This window comes from Colletotrichum gloeosporioides, assembly GCF_011800055.1.
Source record: "Colletotrichum gloeosporioides strain Lc1 chromosome Unknown consensus_68, whole genome shotgun sequence".
NCBI lineage: Eukaryota > Fungi > Ascomycota > Sordariomycetes > Glomerellales > Glomerellaceae > Colletotrichum > Colletotrichum gloeosporioides.
In genome coordinates this window covers 146,518-173,761 of record NW_025544713.1, presented here as the reverse complement: position 1 = coordinate 173,761, position 27,244 = coordinate 146,518, and the positions used below count along the sequence as shown (strand labels likewise).

Below are 27,244 nucleotides of genomic sequence, written 5' to 3'. Positions count from 1 at the left end.
CAGCTGCACATCAATGACATGACAGATGCCCCCCTCCTCCCCTCACTGCTCCTCCCGTCAGGGCACAGGCGCAAAACGCAGGACAGTGGGCAGCCATGGAGCCCCTGGAGCGTCCCAAGCTCCAGTAGCCGTCCACCTTCCTCCCACCACAAACCCAGCTCGCAGGACGCCCTGATCAACAAGAGCTCTTCGCTGCGTCCTCTTTCTCCACCCGTCACGCTGCTGCAGTGTGCGTCGTCGTTGATCTCTAGCGCGGGTGCGCGGGTACGGGCGCGAACGTCCATTGGATTGCTTGGCTCCAGCCCAAGTCTTCATTGAGGTACCTGGGCAGCTTGGGAGACTCAATCGCCGACAGTTAGCGAAACGGTACCGATCAATGTTCCAGCCTCCCTGCCCCTCCTTTGTCTTTGCGGTCAAATGGCTGTCCAATATCAGAAATCCCATATCAGCGTATGCCACTATCGCTCACTTCATACCGCCGCCCCATCCCAGCAGCGGTAATGTGAGCATATCTGGCAACTAAGTAGACCGGCACAACTTCTTGGCTGCCAGAACCGAGCTGCTGTGTAACTCGTTTCTGCAGCCGCCGTCAACATCCGGACCACGCGGAGCCCTCAATTGCTGACTCCAATGGCCACAGCGAAGCAGAATCGCCGCATTCCAGCCCCCCCCCCCCCCCCCCCCCCCCCCCCCCCCCCCCCCCCCCCCCCCCCCCCCCCCCCCCCCCCCCCCCCCCCCCCCCCCCCCCACTAATCCGCAAGCCACACGATGCCGCCGCCGCCGCCGTCTGGGTTAGTTTCCGGCCATCCGTCCACCATTCCAAAGAAACAGTCTCTTCAGCGATTCAGATTGGCCAGACAAGTGACACCCCGGCCGTGGGGTTGAGTCGTGCCGTTGACGACTCCACGAGGAAATCAGTACTCCAAGCTCCAGCAGCACTCACGTAGTGTCTGCGTTGCAGTAGTCTCTCCGCTAATGCCAGTGCCGTCCGTCTTGCTGCTCACCACAGCCTGCTTCTTGACCGAGCAGCACGGCTGTTCCTGTTTTGATCCGCGCCATGTGACGGGAGCCGAGCTTTGCGTCTGGCGGCGCATTGCAAGCGACGGCTGCCGCGACTGGGATACCCCAATGTCGATAGACGACGGCAGCGGGAGATGCGCATAACGCCGATCAAGGTTGTCAAGCGAACTGACATTACAGATTTTAGCATTGGCCAACTTACTCGGTCAAAGGAACGAGGCTCTCTCGCCTAGCGCAAACTATCTGATTTGACTTGACTCTATAAATGTATCGCCAGGATCATGGTACTGTAAACACGGGTGAGGGCATGAGGCCGCGGTTCAGATTATGGACCAGCCAAGTGCTGACACACACATATACACACACGAACGACAATGGACTACTCCGCTGAGTGAGGGTTTCTCTGTTGCTGTGTTCAACCTAGTTGTCTGTATCTGTAAACATACCGCCTGTCCAACCAAAGAAGCCGCTCAAGGTATCATGTACGTTCAGTATATACGCTTGGATACACCCGCGAACCATTACCGCCCCCGTCATCTCTGCCGCAGCTGCTTCTCGTGCTCAACCCAGAAGTTCTTGCACGCCCGGTGACCCCAGTGCTCAACCCACCACTCTCCAAAACTGTCCTCGACGTCCACGTCAACCTTGCTCACTCGCTCGTCCCGCTTTAGGCCGCAGATAATGCAAGCCTTGGGCGCCGTCGGCACGACCTTGGCCGTTGAGACGGGCATCGTCTCGCTGAGCTCCGGCACGCGGAGCTGCTCGTTCTTCAAGGCCGAGTTGGCCGTCACCACGGCGGACCGCAGCCGCCCGACATTCTCCTTCCACACGCCGATCACGTCCGCCGCCTCGCGGTCCTCGCGCGCCGCCTGCGCCTTGTCGACGCCCGCGAGCTTCATGCCCTTTGCGCCTGCCGCCGAGATGGCCATGCCTTGCGACAGGAACTTGTCGCGGTGCCATCGTTGCTTGCGGCCCGCGATCACGCGAGCCGCGACGGCGGCGATGGTGAGGTAGCCCTTGAGGAAGGTTACCGTCTTGGGGTCGGAGAGGATCTTCTTTTTGACCGGGGGCATCTGGCCGTTCAAGGGCTTGAACAGGGCCGTGTTGGCGGTCTCGAGAAGCTGGGGAAAGATGGAAAGAAGAACAGAGGGCGGAGGGATGTTGATCGGCGGCGGGGCGTCGTCACTAACTTCCGGGGCAGGTTCCGGGTCTCCTAGCAGGTTTGTCATTGTCTGTGTGGCAGCCGGAGCAGGAGCAGCTGCCGGCTTTGGTGCAGGCTTCGGCGCGGGCTTCACGTTATCGATCGCGTCCCAGTCCCAGCTCTCGGGGGGCTTGCTGGAGTCAATAGCCGAAGGTTCATCATCAAAATCCTCGAAATCGCCCCAGAGATCTTCCTCCACCGTGGGCTGCTTGGCAATACCGGTAGACTTCTTGACGGCAGCAGATGGCTTGTCAGATGATGTCTGGCCGAATGCTGGCCAGGCGGTGATGGGCGAGGGAGACTTTTGCTTGTCTTCTTCCTTTTTGAAATCTGCGTTTGTCGGAGTGGTGAGTCCTAGGCCTGGGAAGGGATTACGTTCTTGGAATGACGGACTCTTTGGTGCCTGTGGATACGGCGAAGCTGGCGCGTTGAGATTCAAGGATGACAGCTGCGGCCTTGTCGGCTGAGGCTGAGAAATAGGCAAAGGATCGTCAAGAGAAAGCAAGTCCATGGATGCCGGCTGGGACGTTTGCTGCGGCTGCTTCTGCTGCTTCCGCTTTGGAGCGGAATCCAAGATTGGGCTCATGCTCGATCCTGGGAAAGGGGTCTGGACGGTTTCAAAGTCGCCAAACTCATCGTCGTCGTCGTCGTCGTCATTTCCGCCCTGCAGCTCAAATTCTTCCGCATCAAAAAGAATGTTGGAGTCAGCCTTCTTCGTTGGTTTAGGGCTCGGGTTCCTGGCAGGACTCGGGTTTCTCGATATGACCGGCATCTGGCCCCTGAGCCTGGGGCTGGGCTGGGGCTTGGGTGAAGTCCCTCTCTGGGCGGAGAGATTCGGGCTGGCTGGTGGCTTCAACGGCCCTGATCTCCAAGTGCCGGGGCTTGGTTGCCGGTTGGGCTGCTGCGCAGACAACCCAGGACTAGGTAAGCCTGGGCTGGGGATAGGTGCCAGATTCGAGCCCAGGGGCATATCGATAACATCAATCAAGTTGTTCGACATGAGATCCAGCGTCGAGGCCCGAGCAAGGCGAGTCCTAGGCGGTGGTGATGCCCTTGCTTTGTTCGTCTGTGGCGGCAGAACGAATGACCTTTGAGTAGGTGTAGGCTCGGCGACCTCAAAGTCCCCAAAATCATCGTCTTCTTCGACATTTTGTTGAATGGGCTTCTGCGGTTGAGGCTGCTGGGTGGTTGGCGTCGAGGACATGAAGCCCGATGAAAATGAGCCGAAGTCGCCCCATCCACCGTTGTTGTTACTGCTGTTGCTGGCGCTAGCACCACTTGGCTGCTGCGTCTGAAAATTCGGCCATGGCTGAGTCTGAGTCTGAGTTTGAGTCTGTTGAGCAGGGGCGGGAGGTGCCGCCGCCAGCTTGCTACCGCCGTTGTTGCTGGTGAAGTTGGTAAAGTCAAAGAAGTCAGTCGATGCTGCCGTGACCTGCTGAGGGCGCTGCAGCAGGTTTGGTTGCTGTCCAAACTGGCCCCCCTGCTGCTGCTTCTGCTGTGGTTGCTGCTGCGGCGGTGGAGGGCTCGAGTAGAAGCTATCGAGGTCCAAGAGATCGGCACTCATTGCTTCGGTTCCGTCACCTGCGGATGCACATGCTTCTGGATAAATGTTCAGACGTCCGAAGGAATCCTGCCGGGATGTTGAGCAAAAGGTGACAGAGAAGAGAGAGAAAAAGCAACGAGAGGAGGGAGAAGAAAAAAAGGGTTGACGTCGGTCGGGCGACGATGGGGACAAAGGAGGCTAGATAGTTCAGGTACGGATATCTGACCTTATTTGAATAGGGGACCCTCTAACTCGCCAGCGTGCTCCTCGGGTAGAGTGGTAAACGGGGCTGACTGATGAAGGGAGGTCCCACGCGGCTGGGATGGCGGCCACGGTTGTGACGGCGGGATGGGGGGCCAACGGCCTAAAAAGCTCGGATAACTCCCTGCTGAGCGCCACAGCCACAGCAGCATGCGGGCAGATCCTTGGCCAAGACAGACGGCGAGTCCGCGCCCCTGTGAATGGACCGGCATGGAATTGGATGATTGACAGCCAGCCCTACAGAATGTCTCCAGTGAACTGCCACCCCCTACTGGAAGGGAGCTGGTGTTGAAGCATGCCTTGATGTGTATTGGAATCATTACATCTTCAATGTATGCATCAGAGAAGACCTGGGAAAGCAACGAGATGTACTGCAACCTGACCATTGGACTCCATCAAATCCATCAAACATCACTGTATGCGGTTGAGCGAGAACGAAATCTGGAAGCCAGCGCCAAGAACAGATAACAAGACTCGGTGTTTGCCCAGACAGTTTAGATGTTCTCATGCGCCTTGAAGTCCATCTTTTGCAAGAAATCGATTTGCAAGATGCCAATCCGGAAGCTTACCAGGAGTGCACAAGGCACAGGATCCCTGACGGTGCGCAATCATCGGTCGGCACGGAGCTTAGGCCACGCCGACGTGGGGTTTTAGCGGAGAAATTCTCGAACTGAGCTCTAAAATTTACAGATGGGCCCAAGGGTCGCACTCGACAATCCTTCATCAACCTGCTCCATATCGCAAAACGCCCGCCATGCCGCCACGAACTCTGGCATCCCTATGCCCACGATGCCAATTCACTCTCCGACCTCAAGCTTTTCCTAGACTAGCCACATCGCCATGGATCACACAAGCCGCGAGCTACGGCGGCGCCGCAACCAAGGCGAAGACGCCTTCGCGCATGGTTCTGTCCGACAAAGTCTCCCGACCGAGAGATCGAGATGGAAAGCCGCCCCGACGACTGGTCCCAGGACCTTTTGGCGGTATGAATCAGACGAACTTCAGAGCACCCGTAACTGCGCGACGCCCTGCGCGCCCGTCGCAGTCGAACACAAGCCCAAGCAGATCCCGGAGGGGCGACTCCGACTCTGGGGCGGACTCGAGAAAGGCGCTGAAGATGCAGCGGGCCTTGGCCGGCGTTTCATACGGAAAGAGAAACCACTTAAAGGATAAGATGCAGGAATACGAGTCCTTCGACCAGTTCAATCTGATTCCTCAAGTCAAGACTGGAATCTACGAGGATCTTTTGCGGGGCATGGTTGACGTCAAGCCAACGGCGGTTCAGAGACTTGCCATCCCGGCCATGTTGGGTCAGCCCAGCGCTTTCAAGGTCAGGGGCGAGAAGAGAAAAGACTTCCTGCTTGCTGCTGAGACGGGTTCTGGCAAGACGCTAGCATACCTGCTTCCGGCTGTCAATGCTTTGAAGATCGCCGAGGAACAAAACCCCGAGATCCAGGCTTACAAGAAGAGGTTTGAGGAGGAGAAGGCAAGAGAGCAGGCTTCCAAGTCGAAGATGTCTGCGTTCGACGAGCCTCACCCGACCATGGCTAGACCTCGTGTCATCATTCTGGTGCCCTCGGCCGAGCTTGTAGACCAAGTCGGCCGTGTCGCCAAGACGCTGTCACACGCGGTCAAGTTCAAGTCCGAGAAGCTATCGTCGAATCTCAGCGCCAACCAAATTCAGCGCAATCTCTATTCGCCCCGCGGTGTGGACATGATCATCGCGACACCTCACCTGCTTGCCTCCATGGCAGACTCAGATCCCAATATCCTGTCACAAGTCACGCACTTGGTTGTCGATGAGGCCGACTCCTTGTTTGACCGAAGCTTCGCGCCTGTCACTACCTCAATTATCGACAGAGCAATGCCCTCGCTGCAGAAGTTCGTCCTCTGCTCGGCCACCATTCCCAAGAGACTGGATAACTACCTTGCCAACAACTTCCCCGACATGACCCGAATCACAACACCAAACCTCCATGCCATCCCTCGTCGTGTGCAGTTGGGTGTCATCGACGTTATCAAGGATCCGTATCGCAACAACAAGAACCTCGCTTGCGCCGATGCTATCTACACCATCGGTCGGGAGGCATCGAAGCATGAAGGGCCAGTCAAGGACGAGATCGATATCCGTCGCATCATGGTATTCGTCAACGAGCGCGAGAAGACCACAGAAGTTGCCGACTACTTGCGCTCCAAGGGCATTGATGCCATTGCCCTCAACAGAGACACTGCCGACATGCGTCAGTCGGAAATGCTCTCATCATTCACCTCTGCGGAACCCTTGCGTGCCGTCCCCTCTCAATCCTCCGTTCAAGGCAAGCGATCTCTGCCCAACACCAAGGTCATCGTTGCCACCGATCTTGCCTCACGAGGTATCGACACGTTGGCAGTTCGTCACGTAATTTTGTACGATGTACCGCACACCACAATCGACTTCATCCACCGACTGGGACGTGCAGGTCGTATGGGACGCCGTGGAAGAGGTATTGTACTCCTCGGAAAAGACGACAAGAAGGATGTTGTCGCCGAGGTGAAGGAGAGCATGTTCATGGGACAAGCCCTGATTTAGATTTGGTCTCATATTTGTACAACACGATGTAAGAATATCATGTATACCAGAAAAGGGGACCACGATACGAGGTTATGGACGCAAACATCTGAGATAGACTTGAGTTGGTGTCACCGGGGACGCAAAGTTCTCAACTCCGAGCTTAATTATCACTCCAGAAAAATCGCACTTACGAATGAAATCTTATTCATATGATTGGTACATTAAAGCAAATGGTCTAATTAATTGATGCTCTCTAGCCTCCAACCGGAATTGAGGCGCGACGTTGACAATGTGGCTGGCGGTGTGGCGCTAGCTCTGCTTTCAATTCGACGGCGGGTGGGTCATGACGGATTGAGCATCCTGGAAGGTTCGCGACGCGTTTCCCTCCCACACATCAAAATATCACAGACCCTCGCCATCCTTATCCTCAGCCACGCCCCCATCCTCGAGGTCGTAGCTTCGCCACTCGAGATATATCGACTTGCCGAATATCACTCCGAATTATCATACCCAATCTGCACCAACATCTCAGTAATTCGAAAGCATGCCGCGACCCAAGCGAACGCGTCGCGCCCCAGCCGCTTCAGCTGTCGCCGCTGTGACCGCTGTCGCGACCGAGGATAAATCGAGCCCCGCGCCTGCTTCGGGCAGCGACATTTACAGCCATAGCGATCGCGAACATTCGGTCATCAGGAAGGAGCATGAAGAGGAGACGCGACTGCGCAGGAGCACCAGTTTGCGCCAGAGGAAGGCGGCGGGTGGCGCATCAGACGAGGCTACGGAAAGCACCAAAAACAACAATGGGAAGCCGGCGGAGGACCAGCAGAAGTCTGACTCGTCAGTTGAGGCGGGACGGAAGACACGCGCGACACCGGTGCAGCAACGGAGGGATACCACGGGCTTGGACTTGGACGACGACTTGTTCGGACTCGATACCACGATGGACGACGATGATGATCCCGCCGCTGCGCCGCCGAGTGCGCCCCGCTCCGATACCTCGACCTTCAGTGTGAGCAACTTCCGGCGTCGGGGTCGCGCGCCGAGTATCAGCATCAACAAGGACGACAACCCCATCAGGCCGAGCAGTCGCGGGATCAGCACGCCGGGCATCAGCTCCATGTTCAACATCGGTAACTTTAGGCGCAGACAGAGGGAGCCGAGTATCTTGGGAACGGCACAGAAGGAGCGTGCTCAGCGTCCGCTGGAGCCATCGTCCGAACCTGAGTCTGGGGACGAAAATGAGGAAGACTTCAACCCAGAGGCGGAGTCGACCCCCATCAACAACCGTCGCAGGACGCAGCCGCCACCTGCAGTTGAGCCTGACTCCGATTCGGAGGCTGAGCCGGTGACCGATTCTCAACAGGTTTTGGCGCCAGATTCACAGCCCGAACGGGAGGCCGCGGCTACTTCCAGCGCCAAGTCTCGGAAGCGGAAGAGTGTGGAAAGCCATGACGATGAAGACCGTCCTGGCAAGACTTCGCGGACAGAGCCTGAGCAGCCCGAGCTGATTGATGACGACAGCGACTCGTCTCTGTCTGACTTGCCTTCCCCTGTGCTGACTCCTACACGGGCATCAAATATCCCTCGCCCAGTCACGCCCAACCAGGATGAGATCATGGCACCGCCCGAGAGCAGCGGCTCTGAAGACAACGAGGCGTGGCCCGACATTCACACATTGGCCAAGCATCGTCGTCGTCGCGCCTCGCCGACTACGCCGATGCGGGACGGCAACATGTCTGATGTCTCATCCCCGCCCTCCCTCACCCACTCGCCCAATTTCCCCGCCACACGCAAGAACGCTCAGAAAAAGAAGCAGCAAAAGAAGATGACGACAGCAGAACTGACGGGCTTGCTGCCCCAGAGACGCCACAAGAAGACCCGCGATCCTTTTGACGCGGAAGACTCAGAGGATGAGGATGAGGATGTTGAGAACGCAAACGGGGCCCCGGACGACGACGAGCTTTCGTACGCCGATACGCGCACGCGTTCACGACGGGCGAAGGCGGCGCCTCTCAACCGTAGCTCAGCCAACCGGCCTCCCTCCCGCGGCGGCAAGACCACTGCGACTGCAAAATCTAAGCCAGCGACGAGAAGCAGCCGTCCCTCGCGCACCTACAGCCGTCGTCTGTCTGATAAGGAGAATCAGGTCGAAGACGAGGGTGCTGAGGTCGAGGATGCTGAGGACGTGGCGGAGCCTGCGGGCGAGGCCGAGGAAAGCTTCGCTCCGGGTGCTGAGGATGAGACAGTGGAACTGCCAGAAGGCAGCGATCCTATGCCTACTGCCGAAGAGCTCAAGCAGGCAGCCCGCAAGTTCAAAGAGGTTGACCGTTGGGAGCTGGAGTTTGAAGAGGTCACGGAGGCCTCGTCACCGAATCGGGATGCGCGGTGAATGAAGAAAAAAGGAGGGATAGGGCGGGTTTCTTATTCAGAACGGACATGACTTATTCCCGGTTTGTTTTGGCTTCGGGACAAAAGGAAAGGGCGTGAATGGGAGGAAACGGAGTTTCAATTTATGTTTACGAAAGTTGGGAGGGGTTTTTTTCTCGCATCGGCAGATTGTGTTCTCCCGTTCAGTTTGATAGCTCACACTTTGCATCGCGGCCTCGCTGGAGAATGGCGTTTTGACTGTTTCTTCGTCACGGGGAAAATTTGCAGTCGATAGGGAAAACAGAGCTAATTCTTTGCACATCTCAGCGGCGCAAGCTGCTTCTCTTCACCGCCGTGGTATCGTCATACCTACTTTTGAATGCCTGTAACGCCATAAATCTCATTCCAAATCCAGAACGCCGCCTGTAAACAGTGGGAATTCGAGCAAGCCACCGAGGGTCTCATTGCTTGAGCGAAACGGACTGCACTTCCCGCTCGACGGTGGGCAACAGGTTCATGAGCACATTCGGGTCGCGCAGGGCAATGACAATATCATCTGGCAACCGGCCCTCCATGAATAGTGACTGAGCTGGCAGTTAGCATTACGCGGGCCGTTGTGTTCACCCAACGGAACTCACCCTCTTGACGTTTTCGAAGCTGGCCTCCTTGGCCGTGTACTCCCGAATGACCTCGTCCGTCTCAAAATCCACATAGACCCTCGTATCGCGAATGCGCACGATGACGTTGTCGAGCCTCATGAACAACCGGCACAGCAGCAGCATCCTCTTCTCGTGCACGCGCAGCTTGACGCTCACAATCGAGATTCCGTTATCGTCGAGCTCGCTCTCGAACAGCACGACCTCATCGAAGAAGAGGATCGGGTCGCGGCGCTTCAGCAGCTCGAGGGGGATCTGCTTCTCCTGCGTGTCCTCCAGCTTCTTGCCCCCGGCGCCGTCCTGCGCCAGCGTGCCGCGGTACTCGGTCGAGTAGGACCAGTCGTAGGGCTTGACGACCTCCTTGATGCCGGCGCTGGTCTTCTCGCGGGAGGAGGACCAGTCCTTTGCGTAGGCGACCTTGAGCATCTTCTTGTCCGTCTTGTCGACGCCGTCGAGGGCGTCGTAGGCGTTGAAGGAGATGGACCAGCCCGTGGGGATGTGGGTTATGCTGACGAGGTTGTCGCCGAAGATCATCTCGGGGACGGGAATGTCGAGGGAGGCTGTCATTTCGTCGATGGGGCCGGCCTTGGAGATGGGAAGCTTGCGGGTCGAGATGCGGAAGCGGGATTGCGTGTGGGAGGTCGTCGCGGCGTCGAGGGCGGCCGGCTTTAGGAAGGGTTCGTTTGGGGAGGTTATGTGGTTCATCTTGTCGGTCGGCGATCGCGTCGCTGGTTTGAAGCGATGGGACTGTGCTGGGGAGGCGGGAGAACGAGGCGACCTTGACGATGGCTGGTTGGTGTTGAGGTGAGGTCGAAGGGAGTGGCCGGGTTCGGATCGGAGGTTAGGTAGTTGGAGAGCTCTGGAAGAGGTGGTGGTGATGGTGGGGTTTGGCGGGGAACACTGGAGGTCTCAGCATCCAATCCCTGCATCACTCGGTGAGCTGAGGGGTAGACGTCACTTTCTTCACCGAGGTCACCGAGTCACCGAGGCCGTGTAATACAACCTCATTGCTTCCTCTGCATCACATCTTGCTTTGGTGCAGTGAATACCCTAAAGGTCTGTGGTCTCTGAGAGAGGAAATAGACTGCTTCATTTCTTTAGTATGATTCGTGGCAGATCTCAAATCTAGCATCCTCTGCCGCCTCGCATATAATCTGTCAATCGCTGGTCCTTGGCTCTCTGTGTCCTAGGCAAGACTTCATGACTCCAATGAGACAGGTTAAAGCTTGCTAGATCTGGAATCTGCCTCCCCAGTGCACCGACTGCCATCTGTAGAAAATTTGAGAAAGTATGGCCCCAGAAGGAACCTTCTTGTTCGCAGGATAAGGTATGCAGCAGTAGGGCAATCCAGGCCGCTATCCCCTTGAATATTTCCACCGAACCATTTATCTCATGCGCTGTTGCCCGATGAGGCTTCGACATGCTCCTCCACTACTTATCAGTGAAATTCGAGAGGTAAAGCACGACCACGCAGACTGCAAGGTCGACAGCGACTAGGACAGCAACAACTGAGAACGACGACTAAGGACGACAGGAAAGACAACAACATCAACAGCAACAACGCCAACATATCCGCCACTTTCACTACGTCCAATACTCATCCCAGCATTCAATACCTACCCATTACTATCGTTTGTTTTCGTTACCATGTCGAACGACCCAAGAGACCTTACAGCCGTGCAGCTGATGCAGTCACCGACGCCAGAGAGCGACTATGTGACAATCGGAGCATCATGCGATAGATGTCTCAGACCGTTCAAGACAGTGGCACACCGAAAGTGGCTGTTGGATCTCCCATTAACAAAAATCCGATTGCCAGGCTTGGAAAAGGTGGAGCAGGCCAGCGACGACTCAACCGAATATTTAGGCTACGAGGTATCGCCCTCTTTCATGTTCTCGTGGCATTTCTGCCCTGGACCAAGCTGCAAGCAACCGAATTCCATCTCACAAGCTGATTCCTCCAGCGGCGAGCGTGGCAATTTTTAGAAGGGGAAAAGTCCCAAACTGCTGATGGGAATAGGGGACCCGGAGACGTGGAAGGACGAAGACAATTACCAGCTCACTCGGAGTCGTCTTCTTGACGCGCTTTCTCAGGATTGTTTGGGTGGGGGATGGAGAAACTACATGCAGTTCCGTCTGGGTTGGTATAACTTCATACACAAGGGAGCCATCAGGGTCCTCTCGAACAGTCCTATCCAACGCATGTAGGGCAATGCCGTCGTCGACTTATTTCTGATGGACAAAGGACTAATCAGCCCGGACATGCTGAAGAGTGTTTACAGCACAAGTCCCGAGAACATCCGCTTTCTTGTCCTTGGCCGGAGATACCTTGAGCTGAACGCACTCGATACATACGCCGGAGAGTCAGGAAAACCGGTGAAAGCCGACCTCCGGCTCGCTACTAACGCAGTACTTATCGCAGACAAGGCACTGACCAAGATTCGCCAGTTGCCGCCTGGGAGGCGTCCACAGTCAAACCCTTACCAAGAATACGAGGTTGTCCGAAGGATGCTTCGTGGAGCTGGTCTGTCTGAGTTACTGAACCGCGAAGACGCTCAACACGCATTGAAGGCCCTTGGAACAAATTATCCTAAAGGGCCGGACAAGAAGACACCCCGGCCCGTACCGGCTCCCCGACTGCATCCTGGACAGAGCACCAGTGCCAGCGGTTCTGACAATACCAAAAGCTCATATTACAATACTGGCTCGCGTTGGGGACGCGTCATCGCCAAAATGACCGGAGGTTTCAGTCGGGGGAATCGTCAATCGGCGGAACCCGGAATTGAATATCGTACACCCGTCAAAAAACCTCTATGGGATAGCCATGGGAGGCGGCTCTGTTCCTCGCTCAGAGTCGATTATCGGCAACCAGCCATGGAACCGTTGGTTGAAAGGAGACATCGCTCCTTGAGTTACGATGCTGGACCGAGAAACAACGAGGATGTTTTGCCCAACAGAAACGCTTGAAGCGGAGCGCAGCAAGACGACATGAAGTAGACAAACAGCGAAGATACTAGAAAAGCAATAACGAGAAGCGACCACGCCCATTTCTTAAGTACAGTTGATTGACTTGAGTTTTGACGTGAATGTGATTACCTCATGGCTATCGGCACCTTCGTATCAATTTCGTGCCGCTCCACAGGGATTAGTGGGAAGGTAACAGTCCATACGACGAGAATGATTCAAACAATGTTGAGGGCAGCGACAGCAGGTTTGACAATGACGTCAGAATATACTATGATACTAGGTCGATAAAACCTCGATGAGTTTGAATCGGTGTAGAAGGCAAAAACAGTGAGGCTTCGTCTGGCCAGGGGCAAATGCTTGTGTCAATAGAACAACACTGGGCCAAGCGAAAAATGAATAGGTGCAGCAAACTAAGAAGAGAGAGAGTGACGACGTACGTCGCTGCTTCAATTGATGATATCCAAGAAACCGCAAGCAAAGTGGCTGGAAATTGTGAGGCTGCAGCTAATAGCAGTACCAATTGATGAGTTGGCAGGAACCAGGGAGCAGTTGTCAAGCAGTTGCCAAAACAAGGCCCTTACAAAACAACGGTGTCGATAAAGCCACTTGACTCAATCAACCCCCGCATCAGATCTTGAAACAGTGCTTGCAAAGAAACCAGGCTAAAGGGAAATCGGCCAAATACATCTACCAACCTTTGAACAACCAACAACGGGAAAGGTTCACGTCAGGGAGCTGACATCGCAAGCGCCCGCGCTGTCCTTGGGGGGAGTGGAAAGTGGGGGGGCTGGAGGGAGTGGGGCGGGTCGCTGCCCTGGTGCTGTTCCCCCGGCAACCAGGCTCACCCCCATTGTTTAGGCGGCTCAGCATCGTTACCCAAGCTTTTCTTAATAACCAGGACAGCCACTCCAGTTTCTTTCCAAAATACCTCCACGGCACTCTTCTAACCAACAGGGAACATTCATCTTTCGTCATCCTCTCACCACACAGCACGATGGCCACACGAACGTTGGAGTCGCGCTTCGAGCGCATGTCTGTGAATGACGAGAACGACCCATGCGATGGCTCCAAGCTCTATTCCAAGGCTCAGGTTCGTGCCGTCGCCGTCGCACATCTCCATCAAACCGTACAACAACTTGCTAACTTCTCTGTCAGTCAATTGTCAAGACATCACAGCTGGCACACAGCTCGAGCAGACCGAACCTCATCAAGGTCGCCCTCCAGTCCCAGAGCACCAACGCCGTCGCTTCGGTAAAACTCCCCTCGCAATCAGCACAACGTGAGGCGAAGAACCCTACATCACCGACGAGAAAGCCCCTTCCCTCCAGCTCCTCAAGGACGTCCGACGAGGTCGCTGAGATTGAGCGCAAGTCCGCCGTCTCCGTCGTCATCGAGCCCGCACCTCCCAAGGTCTTCCACCTCGGCATGTTCGAAATCGGTCGCCCTCTTGGCAAGGGCAAGTTCGGTCGCGTATATCTCGCCCGCGAACGCACAAGCGGCTTCATCTGTGCCCTCAAGGTCCTGCACAAGAACGAGTTGCAACAGGGCCGCGTCGAGAAGCAGGTCCGACGTGAGATCGAGATCCAGAGCAATCTGCGCCATCCCAACATTCTCCAGCTGTACGGTCACTTCCACGACAGCAAGCGTGTGTTCCTCATTCTCGAATTCGCCGGCAAGGGAGAGCTATACAAGCACCTCCGCAAGGAGAGCCGCTTCCCCGAGTGGAAGTCCGCGCAGTACATCGCCCAGATGGCCTCGGCGCTGAAGTATCTTCACCGCAAGCACGTTATCCACCGTGATATCAAGCCTGAGAACATTCTGATGGGTATCCACGGCGAGATCAAGATCTCTGATTTCGGCTGGAGTGTGCACGCCCCCAACAACCGCCGCAACACTATGTGTGGAACCCTCGACTACCTGCCGCCTGAGATGATCAAGCCTGGCAGCTCGGACAACTACTACAACGAGAAGGTCGACCTTTGGAGTTTGGGTGTCTTGACGTACGAGTTCCTTGTTGGTGAAGCGCCATTCGAGGACACGCCCGTCATGACGCAGAGGAGGATTGCTCGGGCCGACATGACTGTGCCGTCATTCGTCAGTCCCGAGGCGAAGGACCTGATTAAGAAGGTGAGCCGCATTCCAGTCAGCCCTACTGCGACCATGACTAACCATTGTCCCAGTTGCTTGTCCTTGACCCCGAGAAGAGAATACCCCTGGACCAGGTCCAAACCCACCCGTGGATCGTCAAGCACTGTGTAAAGGGCGAGAGAGCGTCCAACCGTGAGAGAAGCTCCTGATTAATGACCATCATGATTCATGCATACCAGCCAAGGCATAACGGTCCTTGTAGGATTAGCGGCGTTCATTCTTTTTATTAATGCTGGATTAGGCCGGCTCTGATCTACGGCTTGTTGGGGTTTGGGGTTTGTTTCCATTGCATGTATGGGAGTTGGGATTCTTCATGTCGTTTTTTGAGTAGCCAACGAAAACCATAGTCATATCATCCAAGCGTTCAACACTGCTTCGTGGTGCTTCCTACGTGAGGAGACAAATTACATGAGTCGGGGGTATTGTACACGCTCTATGCTGAGCAACTTCAATCATTCATCACCTGTAGACCTCGTCAAAGGGCCTGGTGTCGTTGAAGCACGACTCCCACACTTGGTTGACCACCTTGGTCGCCTGGACGTCGTCCTTGCACCTCGGCCGGTTGAGGACGGATTGTATCGCTCGCTTGCGCACGCAGTCCTGGAACTGCTGCGACAAACTCCAGTTCCCTCTTGTGAACGCCTCTCTGGTCCATCTGCACTCGCCGCTCAGCGCAGAAGCACGAATCTGTCCAAGTCAGTCTCTCCCTCCACCAAGTTTTAGGTAGGCCACTCACCTCAGTACACGCCGCATGCTTCAAGTCCAAATCGCCCATCCAATCCACGTTCCACCTAAGATGGTCCCACGCATGCACCATCTCGTGCGAGAGCGTATCCTCCAGATGCTTCCGGTCCCTCACCTCGTTCGCGCAAATCAAGATGCCGTGGGCGGGGCTGAAGCCGCCCGACTGGCGGTGCACCTGGCCGTCCTCGGTGAGGCGCGCGGGGCACCGCCTGCAGAGGATGTTGGAGCTGTCGAGCTCGCCGTTGAGGGCGGCGATCTTGTCGTTGAGGAAGCGGACGGTCGGGGAGAAGGCGAGCAGCCAGTCGCGGTGCTCCTCGCAGCGCTTGCAGTCGCGCTCCTCGTTGGCGCGATAACGGTGCTCGCGGTAGTGGAACTGGCCCTCGGGGGTCATGCGGCCGGTGAGGACGTTGAAGTAGTTCATCCACCACTTGGTCTGCGGGTCGAAGCCGGTGCGGGCGGGATCGTTGCGCAGTTCGCGAGGGAGTCCTTCGGCTGGTGGCGCTGTTGCTGGTGGCGTTTGCGTCTGGGAGGGGGCTTCGGAAGCCATTGTGGGCGATTGTTGCTGCGGCTATTGAGGAGTGGGAGGGGGCTTTCGACGAGGTTGCAGGCGAGGTACGGTCTTTCGGCGCGGGTTGGAGACGTTGGTTGATGATGGCTGAGGTAAGGATGGGGTAGGTTGATTGGAGGTTGGACGGAAATTTTGGCTGTTATCGATAACGAGTCTAGGTGCATCTTGCATGTGGTGACAACGCCTAATATAGTGGACCGACTCAGTTGTCGTAGATTTGAGCATTCCAGCACACTGTGACTTTTCAATAGCCTTGAATTGTTCATGTAAGCCACAGCCAAACATGGGGCGTGGGTATGGATTCTGATACTGGCCATCTTGGAAATATTATTCTTAGTCCGACTTGCCCAGTAGAGTAAACATCTTATTTGGAGATGATGTAGGGGACCAGGCAATGGAGTGTGAGATAGGTGGGCGGATCTTAAACAACATCCGTCCCTTGTGTAATCGGCACCTATTCAGCTATGAGTAGAAGTTAGAGACTAGAATCTCTATCGTCGTCTTCTATCGTCGTCTTTGACAGTCTCGAGTCCCACAACCTTCTGGGCTTTTTCGCTGAAGTCCACTACCAGTTTGTGGCTTGCGATCTTGGTGTATGAAGTGCCTCTCAACTACCTAGGTACAGTAATACAGGTCAGATACGAGAAGGCGCGCCCTACCGGAAGACACTGCAGCTTCCAATGCACATTCAAGCGGTCAAACGCCCAATTACCCGATTCATGATCTCATTCTTCCCAGAACCCAACAGGGGTCAAGAAAAGGCGGCATGCCAACGCTCTGCTGAAGATGCCGCTAGCCCCGGGTTTTAGTGGCATTACCCGCCATCTCATAGGCCCGCGCAGCCTACCGAACCACCCCCGTGTTCCCGTCCTTGCACCGGTCGATCCCGACATCGGGGCCATGCAGGGTAATTTTTTTTTTTTCTCTCTTGCCAACCCGCACGGCAGTCAGAGTCATTCCCGCGACGACAAAGGGCGCGACCAGGGGCCTTGGACAATGTTCCCATCGTCCCACAATAACTCGACACCGGCTGGTTTGGCATTGGCAATGGCGGAAGAGAGTGGTCCAACATGTAAGAGGATCCAGTATTTTTCCTAAATACGTAATGTTGCCCAATTCGCTGGTTTAATCCTTGGGCTCATTGTTCTTTTGGCTTTAAATCTGCATGTTTACTGCTCGTCGTTGTTGTTCATTTGGAAGAGCGTGTGTGACTAACTCTGAATCCCCTCGTTCGCAGATATGAAGCACCGTGAGGGCTCAAAACCTCTGACGGTGGTGCTCAAGCTGGGTGAGGCCCCTCCCCCTCATCGTGTCTCATGGCCCGATCTAACTCAATCTCACAGGCACCAGCTCAATTGTTGATGAAAACACTCGGCAGCCCCTGCTGTCGATTCTCAGTCTCATTGTCGAGACGGCAGTCAAGTTGAGAAAGGATGGCCATAGGGTAGTCATCGTCTCATCCGGCGCCATCGGCGTCGGTCTCCTCCGCATGGAGATGGAGAAACGCCCGAAACATCTGTCAACGCTACAGGTCCGCTCATCTCTGAGCCAGAGCATCTGACATTAGACTGACGGATTATATAGGCGTTGGCTGCCATCGGACAGTGCAGACTCATCAGTCTATGGGACGACCTGTTTGGGCACTTCAGGCAACCGGTTGCTCAGATTCTTCTCACTCGCAGCGACATTGCCGATGTAAGTGAGCATCACGCCGTCTAGTGGACATCGATTCTGACAAGATGGCAGCGGACACGATATCTCAACGCTCAAAACACATTCAATGAGCTCCTGGACCTTGGCGTCATTCCAATTGTCAACGAAAACGACACCCTCGCAGTATCAGAAATCAAGTTCGGCGACAACGATACCCTCTCTGCCATCACCGCAGGCATGGTCCACGCAGACATGCTCTTCCTCATGACCGACGTCGACTGTCTCTACGACAAGAACCCCAGGACACACCCCGACGCCCAGGCCATCGAGGTTGTCGAGGACATTTCCAGTATTCAAGCAGATGGTACACTCAACCCCTTCCGCTCCTCACTCTCAGAACTAACAGCTCCCTTCAGTCTCAACAGCAGGCTCCGCCCTCGGCACCGGCGGCATGATGACCAAGATCGTCGCCGCCCGTCTCGCGACCTCCGTCGGCGTCACAACCGTGATCACACGCTCTTCCAACCCGGGCAACATCGTTAAGATCGTCCGCTATATTCAAGCCCAACAGAGATCCTCCCCGCGCCTGGACCCGGCCTCCGACGGCGAGCACGACGGCCACCACGCCGACGACCCCCTGTCTCAGTCCACCGCCTCCCTCCGCCTCGACCAGTCCGTCGAGAAGCCCCCGCTGCACACCCGCTTCCTCCCCTCGCCGGACCCCATCCGCGACCGCCACTTCTGGATGATCCACGGCCTCAAGCCCCATGGCACGCTCTACATCGACGCCGGCGCGCATAGCGCCCTACTCAGGAAGGCTGGCCTGCTGCCCGCGGGCGTGCTGGACGTCGAGGGCAACTTCGCCCAGCACGAGGCCGTGAGGCTTGTCGTCGTGGAGCGGCTGCACACCCCGGACGCGAGCGGCAAGACGTGGACCGGCACGCCGCTTGAGGTCGGCCGCGCGCTGGTCAACTATGCCGCGCCGGAGGTGATGCGCATCCGCGGCCACCAGAGCTCTGAAATTGGCGGGCTGCTCGGGTACGCTGACAGCGAGTACGTGGCGGAGAGACAGCACATCCGCATCTGGAGTGGAGAGAGCCGGCCGCAGACGCCTAGCTTGGAGAAGCAGGTCAAGGAGCAGGTCAAGGAGCAGGTCAAGGAGCAGATTGTCGAGGAAGTCATCGCGGGGGTCGCTGGTTACGAGGGAAAGGCATGATTATAGAGAGCTTTGAACAGGTTTGGCATACGGAACGGGAACACTGCATGATGGGAGAGGAAAAGGCAAATGTCATGATTTGAGGAGCGATCCGCCACCATTTCAGCATTATGGGGGTGTCAGTATTAGACTTGCTGTTATGACGAGAAGAAGAAAAGTATATGACCAACAACAAAACGCCGTCAAGATGCCCCCCTCCTTGTCTTCTACTCTTTTTTGTTTGAAACCAAGAAACGCCAGCCCGTATACACACGCATAGTTGTCCACCAATGGGTATTCTAGACCTCTCCCAAGCTTTTTAACCAGTCGCAAAGAGGGTATCTTCGTCACGCAGGTACTCGCCGGCGTCAGATTGCCTGAAGCATACGACACCGGTGGGATCGAGACGGCGCGCCTCGGCGGTGGAGCGGGCGGTGACGCCGAAACCGAGGGGCTTATCGTCCATGGAGTAAACGATGACGCCCTGGTGCTCGGGGCAGTCGTCGGACCAGCGGCCGACGTGGGCCTTGACGATGTTGCCGCCGTAGAGGAAGGGCATCTCTCCGTTAGGCTGTGTTGCGCCGAGAGTTAGCGGCTCCGTTACCAAGTGCGCTGAGGGTGCGTTCCGACATACCTTGACCCAGATCTTGTATCTCGCGTGCTCGCTCAGAATGGGGAGCGCCGTGACGTGCAGACGGAACTTGCCCGTCTTGGTGAACTTGCCTACACGATCGTCCGGTTAGCAAAATCGCTGGGCCTGGATGAACGGTCGCAAAACGCACCGAGGCAGATGCCGATGCTTAGAAGCTTGTCGCGGGCGATGCTGGTCGCGAGGTTGGCGACGGACAGGCGCACGTAGTAGACGCGGTCCTTGATCATGCGGAATACATAGCGGTCTGCGTCGGGGGAGTTGTCGAGAGGGGCGATGAGGTTCTTGAGGGAGCTGCCCATGTAGCTGGCCAGCTTGTTGAAGAGAGTCTGCGTCTCTTGTTCCGTGAGGGGACGCATCTTGGCGGGTTTTCCGTTTCGTCGACTCTCGGAGTGTTTCGTGAGGGAAAAACGAGGAATTCTTTCAGAGATGTCAAGTCCGTTCCGAGAGTGGGATGTATCGCGATGCCAAAGGTTGGAGTAGCGGCAGAAACCCAAAAAATTTCGGGCGGTCAAAGAGGCTACCGGGGGGTTGATTGGCCCAATTGGTCAACGCTCCACTAAAAAGTTCTCGACAGTCCCTCTTCTGCTGCAATGTTCCAGGGTCCCATCCAATCCACCTCAGCATCGAGAAATCTCGAGCAGAACCAGACATTGACGGACAAGGCTTCTCCCCCCCCTCCAACACCCGCCCGTCAACAATGTCGTCCTCCAGAGCCCCCAAACGCCGCAGGCTCACGCCACCCCCCGAAGACGACGAACCGAAATCCCGCTCCTCCAAGAAGATCCAGAAGCAGTTCTTCAAGAGCGCCGCCGGATGGGACCTGGAGCAGGACTACGAGAACCGCAAGCATAAGAAGGGCAAGAAGGACAAGAAGGAGAGCAACCGCCTACCCATCAAGACCGCCGACGGCCGCATCGAGCAATTTCGCGCGCTCGAGGGCGACAACGACGATGCCGCTTCCGTAGAGAGCGACGGTGATTGGCTCGAGGGTAAAGAGGACGAGGATGCCATCGCCGAGGCCGAGGCCGAGAGGCTGCGCCAGACCAGAAGGAAAGAAGAGGAGGAGTCAGACTTGCCGGAGCACGTCCAGATTCTCCAGGCCAAGGAGGAGCTCGCCAAGATTGCGACGGCGTTGAACGAGGACCCGGAAGAGAATGTCAGCGCCTTCAAGGCCCTGGCCAAGATCGGCCAGTCGCGCATCCCGACCATCCAGAAGATCACCCTGGCCACCCAGCTCGCCGTCTACAAGGACGTCATCCCGGGCTACCGCATCCGCCCCGTCGCCGAGGACGCCCCGGCCGAGAAGTTGTCCAAGGAGGTCCGCAAGCTGCGCGCCTTCGAACAGGCACTCGTCTCGGGCTACCAGGGCTACGTGAAGGAGCTCGCGAAATGGGCCAAGCTCGACATCCCCGCCACCCGCAAGAACGGGCAGAGCATCTCGAGCGTCGCCATCGCCTGCGCGTGCACGCTCATCAACGCCGTGCCGCACTTCAACTTCCGCACCGACCTGCTCAAGATTCTCGTCGGCAAGCTCTCGAAGCGCAAGGTCGACGCCGACTTTGTCAAGTGCCGCCGCGCCATCGAGACGCTCTTCAAGGAGGACGAGGAGGGCCGCCCCGCCATGGAGGCCGTCGCACTGCTCGCCAAGATGATGAAGGCGCGCGAGTTCGCTGTCGACGAGACCGTGGTCAACCTGTTCCTGCACCTGCGTCTGCTGGACGAATTCGCGGGCAAGGGCTCGCAGGACCGCGTGGACCACGAAAAGGACCCCGGCGCGCCGCCGCCGCGCAAGGCCTTCAAGAAGGAGTTCCGCACCAAGAAGCAGCGCAAGCAGATCAAGGAGCAGAAGCAGATCGAGAAGGACATGCAGCAGGCCGATGCCTTGGTTAGCCACGAGGAGCGTGACCGCATGCAGTCCGAGACGCTGAAGCTCGTTTTTGTGACGTATTTCCGCATACTCAAGTTGCGTGTGCCGCACCTGATGGGTGCTGTGCTCGAGGGTCTGGCGAAGTACGCCCACCTGATCAACCAGGATTTCTTTGGCGATCTCCTGGAAGCCTTGAAGGACCTCATCCGCCATGCCCAAGAAGATGCCGAGGGCGATGCGGAACCAAGCGCCGAAGAAGCTCCCGCCGCAGAGGAGGAAGATGACGACGATGCCGTGGCGCGAAACACCACCCGTGAAGCTCTCCTCTGCACAGTAACCGCCTTCGCCCTGCTTGCAGGCCAAGACGCGCACAACTCCCGCTCCGAGCTGCACCTTGACCTCTCCCACTTCGTCACCCACCTCTTCACCTCCCTCCCCGCGCTCTCCATGAACCCCGACCTCGAGCTCACCTCCAAATCGCTGCACATCCGCCCCGGTGCCACGCGCGACAACCGCGTAAACCTGCAGACCACAACGGTCCTCCTCCTGCGCTGCCTGACGGCCGTGCTGCTGCCCACATACCAGATCCGCTCCGTACCACCGCTGCGACTCGCGGCCTTCTCGAAGCAACTCATGTCGGCGGCGCTGCACACCCCTGACAAGTCCACACAGGCGGTGCTGGCGTTACTGCAGGATGTGGCGCACACGCACGGAAAGAAAATTAGCGCGCTATGGAGGACGGAGGAGCGGAAGGGCGACGGCATGTACAATGCGTTGAGCGACAGTGTAGAGGGCAGCAATCCGTATGCGACAACGGTATGGGAGGGCGAGCTGCTGCGGAAGCATTTCTCGCCCAAGGTTAGGGAAGGTGTCAAGATACTAGAGAAGAGCATTGGTAACGCATAATTCAAAGACAGAGGCGTTGGGGAATAAAAAGAGGTTTCGTTCCATCGTCTGCTTGTAATACCCTATGAAACGTAACTGTTTGGGCGGACTTGATACAAGTACGTTTGTTATGGTTCTCCACGTCACTAAGGAGCACAAAATTTCTACGGAATTGTTGATTGACCATCTATCTATCTACGAATCGGTGACTGGTCCATCAGTCCTTGAGCAAAAGTGAAAACCGGGTGGTTGATATCCTTGCGGATAAGGCCCTCGATGCTTAAGCGCACTCCTCAGTCCAAATCCAGGGGAACCCAATGCCTCCCAATCCTGAGCAAGTGCTGTGTGCACTCCTAACCTTCTGATCTCGCCATTTTTTCCTTCTCTCGTATCTAGTCTGCGTTCCGTCATCGCAGGCAGTGGTCTTTTCCAGCATCTCGAAGTATGGTTGCCAAATGGCATTATTACCGAGTGTCGGGATATCAACGTATCGTCATCATCCGAACATGTGTATCATCGTAACATCGTGCGAAGGATCAATTGCTGAGAAGAATCGGCCATGTCTTCAATCATAAGCACATGGAGGGGAGGTATCGTGTCAGCTTGCTGCCTGCCGAACCAGAGGCGGACTTCAGCAGAGCAAGTCTGTTAGCTGTAGAACGAACAGCGTTCCGACTCGCTTTTCGTCTTGAATCTCATCAAGCCCAAATGGAGCTGCTGAGGCCGCGACTGTGGCCGGTCTTCTGCGGAGCACGCTTTGTAGCAGCTTTCTCCGCATACAGGATAACCTCGAGGTTGTCATCTTGCTCGGGCAAGGTGGCAGGAATAGCCCCGAACCACAGCGGGTAGTCGTCCTTGCACTTCTGAAGGACAGGGCAGTCCTCGTTGCTGTGGGTCAGAATAATGGCGTTCACGAGGAACTTCTGCGGGTCCGTAAGTGACTTGTCGCCATCCTCATCGACATTGAACATCGAGGAGCTGAGGCCATGCAGACCACGGGGTCGCTCAGGACAATTGCAGGTCTTGGGATCATCCGCAATGTCCTGCGCCGTCTCGGCAACCGCGGTGCTCTGCATAACAGGCTGCATAACCTTGCCATCGGCTGCAGGCAGAGACTGCATGTCTCTCAAGAGGTCTTGGATATCAGATTGATTCCTTCCTTCTTGAACAGCATCCCAAATGGCAACGAAGGAAGCATTTTTAGTCGCTGACGCGGGAGTGGTCGAGTTCTCTGTGGCGATAATAGGGGCAATGGGCAAGTTAGCCAGCATGCGGTTAGCGTTTCCCTCGAAGAGGGCATGCTTCTCCCGTTTGCTTTGGGAGCCCAAGGTGTCGACGTCGATGTTGGGAAGTACAGACTTGCTTTCCTTGCCGTTGCCAGACTCGCACACTGGAAGAGCGTTCTTGCGCGGGGTCTCCACAGTCGTGCTGTCATTGCCAGCCCAGATGCTTTGACCAAGACCATTGCGTTGAGCTGGAGCGGGAGACTGCTCATGCTTGACATGGTCTTTCTTATCGTGCTCGCCAGCGACAGAACCAGCAGCAGGTTGATTCTTGGTGACAGAGGCCTTGGGAGGAGCGGCAGGCCGAACAGGGGCCGTGTTGTGGGAAGCAACGGCACGAGGAGTAAGATGAGGCGGGATTCCAGCAGAGGCGGTGTTAGACGTAGAGGCGATGGTCTGCTGGCTAACAGCGGGAGCCAAGGAGAGAGTCCCAACACGGGCGAGATGAGGAGCCGCATCTTGAGTAGCTGTAGAGGCCGTGTTACCAGGAGCAGCGGGCCGACCCGCACTGCCGTCGAGGAACGACTGGAGGCCCTTGTCGACTTGTTTAGGAGCTGCGTTGGCGCTAGTTGGGGCCGGAGCAGAATTCCGATTAGACAAGTGCATAGGCCGGGCTTCCAGATTTTAGTAATTTGCCAACAGACAGACCGTTAGGAGACTTACTCATTGTTGCGGAGTGTGGGCGGGAAGAGTAAGGCCCAGCAGGAAGTCGGGGATCGCCTCGACCATATTCAGTCCGGGGGCCAACGGAGACAGGTCCATTGCCTCCGACTTTGGAAATGCCTCGTCCTCCGCGGCCGCGTACAGAACCACTGCGGGAATCATTGAAGGTTCCAACCTTCTGTTCCTGGCGTAGCATCTTGGCAAAGGCCATCTTCTCCTCGTGTGACTGCTGCATCTTGAAAGATCTGATGCTGACGTTTTGTTGAATGATGAATGAAGGAAGGCACCGGTGCTTATCACGAATGCCTGAGTAGATGCCTAGATCATCTGTCAAAAGAGCCCCAAAGTCTTGACGGATATTTTTACCTGGAGGAAGGGATCACCCAGGAAGCCTTTTGGCCAAGATTGTTGTCGAAGGATAGGAACCAACTTAAGCAGCCTTAAGGTCCCAAAGGCCTTGAAGAATGTGTTCAGGCGGAAGGAACGTGAGAAACTAGCCAACAGAACCTACTCAGGTGTTAGTGACGCATGAAAATTAGTTGACAGAAGCAGTGGTGATTTTTGCGTCACACGGTGACCGTCTTGTGTTGAAGTAGGTGACAATGTCGACGAAGGAGAAAGTCACTGGAGGGTGGAGTGGCTTCCTAGGATCAGAAGGTACACTGAGCCTCCCCAATGTCAGGAAGGAGGGTGAGTTGTTGAGGAAGGAGGGAAGGCGGTGGGAGTTCCGCACTGCGACCTTGGCAAAGAAGGCGATCCTGAAGGCCGGAGGAAAAGACCCAAAGCTCGAAGGAGATATACTTGCCTTCCAAGACGAGAGGTTGTAGAAATCCAGTTCGGTCAGCACTACCTCCAGAAGATGAAGACTGAGTAGTCAAAACGAAAGACGGATGGCGGTTGGTGCCTAGGAAGAGTTTGGAGGCAGTGGAGTAGCGCGTGAGGGAAGGGGAAAGAAGAGTAGTAGGCAGGTGAAGGGAAAGAGAACGGCAGGATGTAAAATACCCAGCGGCTTGGCGGGGTAGGTCGTCGCACCAGAGGAAACGAAGGGGGCTTTTTTGCTCTTGCTCTGGAAAGAAGGTCGAGGTAAAGTGGAAGTAGTGGAAGGAGAAGAAGTAGTCGAGGTGGAGGAAGCAGTAGAAGGAGGGGGAGTAGTCGAAGTAGAGGAAGCGGCGGAAGGAGAGGAGGTAGCCCGGCAACCAGCCCACGATGCCTTCCTTGACTCTCAGAACTAAACAAGCGAGGGAGGAGCAATGGGCCTTCCTGTCCTGAGATGAGGTAGGCAGGTAGCCAGGGGAGCGGGGCTTGTCATGGAGGAGTTTGCTCGAGAAGGAGATTCGAATGGTGGCAGGCTGTGTCCTTGCCTCGGGTCAGTCGTTGACATTCACAGGGGCAAGTGGTTCTGGGTCATCGTGACAGTCTGTTGGTTATTGTAGGCTTGAAAAGAGAGACCATTTACTTCGCCTTTCACGTAGTAGGTTGAGCTCGTGATATAGGCAGACAGCTGTGAACCTACTTCCCGACGAACAAGAAAATAATAAAGCACCATGCACCTGGCCGAACCCTCTCTTGTCTGGCTAAGCAGCATGACCAAAATGGTAGATGGGGGAAAGCAGATGTGCAACTGCTTATGAAGCTGGCTGATTGGTGATAAAGCAGCACTTTCAAATGTCTTGCATGTCGAGCAGTGAGAGTACCTATATACAGAATATACTATGTAGATTGTGATCCAGCATCAGTACTCTCCTCTATCCCGACATGCTTGGTCTTCAGGCTTTGCCCGCCTTCTTGGGAATAATCTTCTCTTCTGTCTTCAACTGCATCTGCCGATACTTGGCATCTTGGGCTTCTTCGAGCCAAGCTATTCGCACGGGTGAGACGTGCTCATTGACAAACTCAACCAATGCTTTCGACATGGGAGCCCCCACGCGGATGCCGACAGATGACACTCTGGGAATGCCAAGACAGGCACTGAGCTTGTCGCCGCAAGGCTTCGAGTATCCCACGAGTCTCGTTGCTAGCGTGGATTGGGAGTGTTTCGAGGCGACAGCGACCATTTGCGGCAGTTGAGAGTTAAAAGCTGATGACTGGCCTGACCTTGCCACGAAGATCAAGGCGTATGGATGGGCGCTGCTGGAGACGGCGTCATTATCGGTTGCTGGTTGTTCTGAGCCTGACGCAAGCTTCTCGAGGTTGCGAGTGATGCCGGTAAGTCCGACATCGACGAATGAGGCGATGTCTGGTGCTGGCGGCCGCTCTGTCTTGGCCGGTGCCTTGGATTCTCCGCCCTCTTCCTTTCTCTTCCTCTTAGCTGCCCGTTTGCCTTCCGATGGCTTCACATGTCTTTGACGGTGTTGGCCAATAGGCGTCAAGAGGCTGTCTGGCATCAGCAAACGCTCTGAATGCGAGGTCAAAGGAGGACTCAAGCTCCCACGACTCACCTGCAGATAAGTTCCAGAATTGCATCCTGGTCTTCTAGTGAGATTTCAGGCCTTTGTTATTGCATGTTAGCATGGCGCGCGTGTAGGTTTGAACCAGGGATCCTACCATTGGATCGTCGAGAATGGTGTATCTACAGAGTACACCAGCTTCTTCCTCTGAGATGTAGCCATCTCACTTCTTGACTTTGTGTTTAGAACTGTCTCCTGCACCGCTTATGTGGAGACGAAGGGAGGTAGAAAGACTTTGTGGCGGTGGTCAGTAGACGTTGGCTTCGAGATTTCCGCTGCTACTAGACCGATCTGATACTTTGTTCCGTGCCTGGGAATATTGGGCGTGGCGCAGCAACTGACTGCCAAAGGTATTTGAGTTTCGCAAATGCTGTCAGTGGCAGAGGGTATGGTGAGGGCCGCCAGCATGCAGCAACACGCAAGATGGAGTCAGTCGAATAAAAAAAAGATAAAAGTAAAAATCAGCCAGGGAAAAAAACGCGAGGCTAAATGGCCTTAGCGGCCGGTACGCCGATAAGCGAGATGCTAGCGTGGGCCTGAGTCGATCGAGTGAGAAACAAGAGATGAACAGAG

The 27,244-nt window shown here is 55.9% G+C and overlaps 11 protein-coding genes across 11 annotated transcripts; 5 read left to right on the top strand and 6 right to left on the bottom strand.

The window, feature by feature from the left end:
* Window positions 1–1,553: 1,553 nt before the first annotated feature.
* Window positions 1,554–3,785, bottom strand: GCG54_00006744 (uncharacterized protein; the record flags this gene model as incomplete). Its single annotated transcript, XM_045406743.1, has 1 exon — window positions 1,554–3,785. One exon carries the CDS (start codon window positions 3,783–3,785, stop codon window positions 1,554–1,556), a length of 2,232 nt encoding a protein of 743 aa, XP_045260395.1.
* A 994-nt stretch (window positions 3,786–4,779) lies between these two features.
* On the top strand, window positions 4,780–6,594 carry GCG54_00006743 (ATP-dependent RNA helicase MRH4; the record flags this gene model as incomplete). Its single annotated transcript, XM_045406742.1, has 1 exon — window positions 4,780–6,594. One exon carries the CDS (start codon window positions 4,780–4,782, stop codon window positions 6,592–6,594), a length of 1,815 nt encoding a protein of 604 aa, XP_045260394.1.
* Window positions 6,595–7,120: 526 nt separating this feature from the next.
* On the top strand, window positions 7,121–8,965 carry GCG54_00006742 (uncharacterized protein; the record flags this gene model as incomplete). Its single annotated transcript, XM_045406741.1, has 1 exon — window positions 7,121–8,965. One exon carries the CDS (start codon window positions 7,121–7,123, stop codon window positions 8,963–8,965), a length of 1,845 nt encoding a protein of 614 aa, XP_045260393.1.
* A 439-nt stretch (window positions 8,966–9,404) lies between these two features.
* GCG54_00006741 (TIP41-like protein) lies at window positions 9,405–10,388 on the bottom strand (the record flags this gene model as incomplete). The annotated part of the gene is made up of 2 exons (XM_045406740.1): window positions 9,405–9,527; window positions 9,582–10,388. Coding segments are annotated over 2 exons (930 nt in total), but the record flags the coding sequence as incomplete, so codon positions are not given.
* Window positions 10,389–13,560: 3,172 nt separating this feature from the next.
* GCG54_00006740 (Serine/threonine-protein kinase ark1) lies at window positions 13,561–14,863 on the top strand (the record flags this gene model as incomplete). The annotated part of the gene is made up of 3 exons (XM_045406739.1): window positions 13,561–13,656; window positions 13,722–14,693; window positions 14,747–14,863. 3 exons carry the CDS (start codon window positions 13,561–13,563, stop codon window positions 14,861–14,863), a joined length of 1,185 nt encoding a protein of 394 aa, XP_045260391.1.
* A 310-nt stretch (window positions 14,864–15,173) lies between these two features.
* On the bottom strand, window positions 15,174–16,005 carry GCG54_00006739 (Mitochondrial inner membrane protease ATP23; the record flags this gene model as incomplete). Its single annotated transcript, XM_045406738.1, has 2 exons — window positions 15,174–15,401; window positions 15,451–16,005. 2 exons carry the CDS (start codon window positions 16,003–16,005, stop codon window positions 15,174–15,176), a joined length of 783 nt encoding a protein of 260 aa, XP_045260390.1.
* Window positions 16,006–17,265: 1,260 nt separating this feature from the next.
* On the top strand, window positions 17,266–18,895 carry GCG54_00006738 (putative glutamate 5-kinase; the record flags this gene model as incomplete). The annotated part of the gene is made up of 5 exons (XM_045406737.1): window positions 17,266–17,314; window positions 17,370–17,557; window positions 17,611–17,721; window positions 17,773–18,043; window positions 18,096–18,895. The coding sequence occupies 5 exons, from the start codon at window positions 17,266–17,268 to the stop codon at window positions 18,893–18,895; spliced, it is 1,419 nt and encodes a 472-aa protein (XP_045260389.1).
* Window positions 18,896–19,193: 298 nt separating this feature from the next.
* Window positions 19,194–19,882, bottom strand: GCG54_00006737 (60S ribosome subunit biogenesis protein NIP7; the record flags this gene model as incomplete). Its single annotated transcript, XM_045406736.1, has 3 exons — window positions 19,194–19,445; window positions 19,509–19,597; window positions 19,657–19,882. 3 exons carry the CDS (start codon window positions 19,880–19,882, stop codon window positions 19,194–19,196), a joined length of 567 nt encoding a protein of 188 aa, XP_045260388.1.
* A 341-nt stretch (window positions 19,883–20,223) lies between these two features.
* GCG54_00006736 (Nucleolar complex-associated protein 3) lies at window positions 20,224–22,299 on the top strand (the record flags this gene model as incomplete). Its single annotated transcript, XM_045406735.1, has 1 exon — window positions 20,224–22,299. One exon carries the CDS (start codon window positions 20,224–20,226, stop codon window positions 22,297–22,299), a length of 2,076 nt encoding a protein of 691 aa, XP_045260387.1.
* A 677-nt stretch (window positions 22,300–22,976) lies between these two features.
* GCG54_00006735 (uncharacterized protein) lies at window positions 22,977–25,632 on the bottom strand (the record flags this gene model as incomplete). Its single annotated transcript, XM_045406734.1, has 3 exons — window positions 22,977–24,175; window positions 25,267–25,580; window positions 25,610–25,632. 3 exons carry the CDS (start codon window positions 25,630–25,632, stop codon window positions 22,977–22,979), a joined length of 1,536 nt encoding a protein of 511 aa, XP_045260386.1.
* A 358-nt stretch (window positions 25,633–25,990) lies between these two features.
* Window positions 25,991–26,833, bottom strand: GCG54_00006734 (uncharacterized protein; the record flags this gene model as incomplete). Its single annotated transcript, XM_045406733.1, has 3 exons — window positions 25,991–26,597; window positions 26,663–26,713; window positions 26,769–26,833. The coding sequence occupies 3 exons, from the start codon at window positions 26,831–26,833 to the stop codon at window positions 25,991–25,993; spliced, it is 723 nt and encodes a 240-aa protein (XP_045260385.1).
* Window positions 26,834–27,244: the final 411 nt, after the last annotated feature.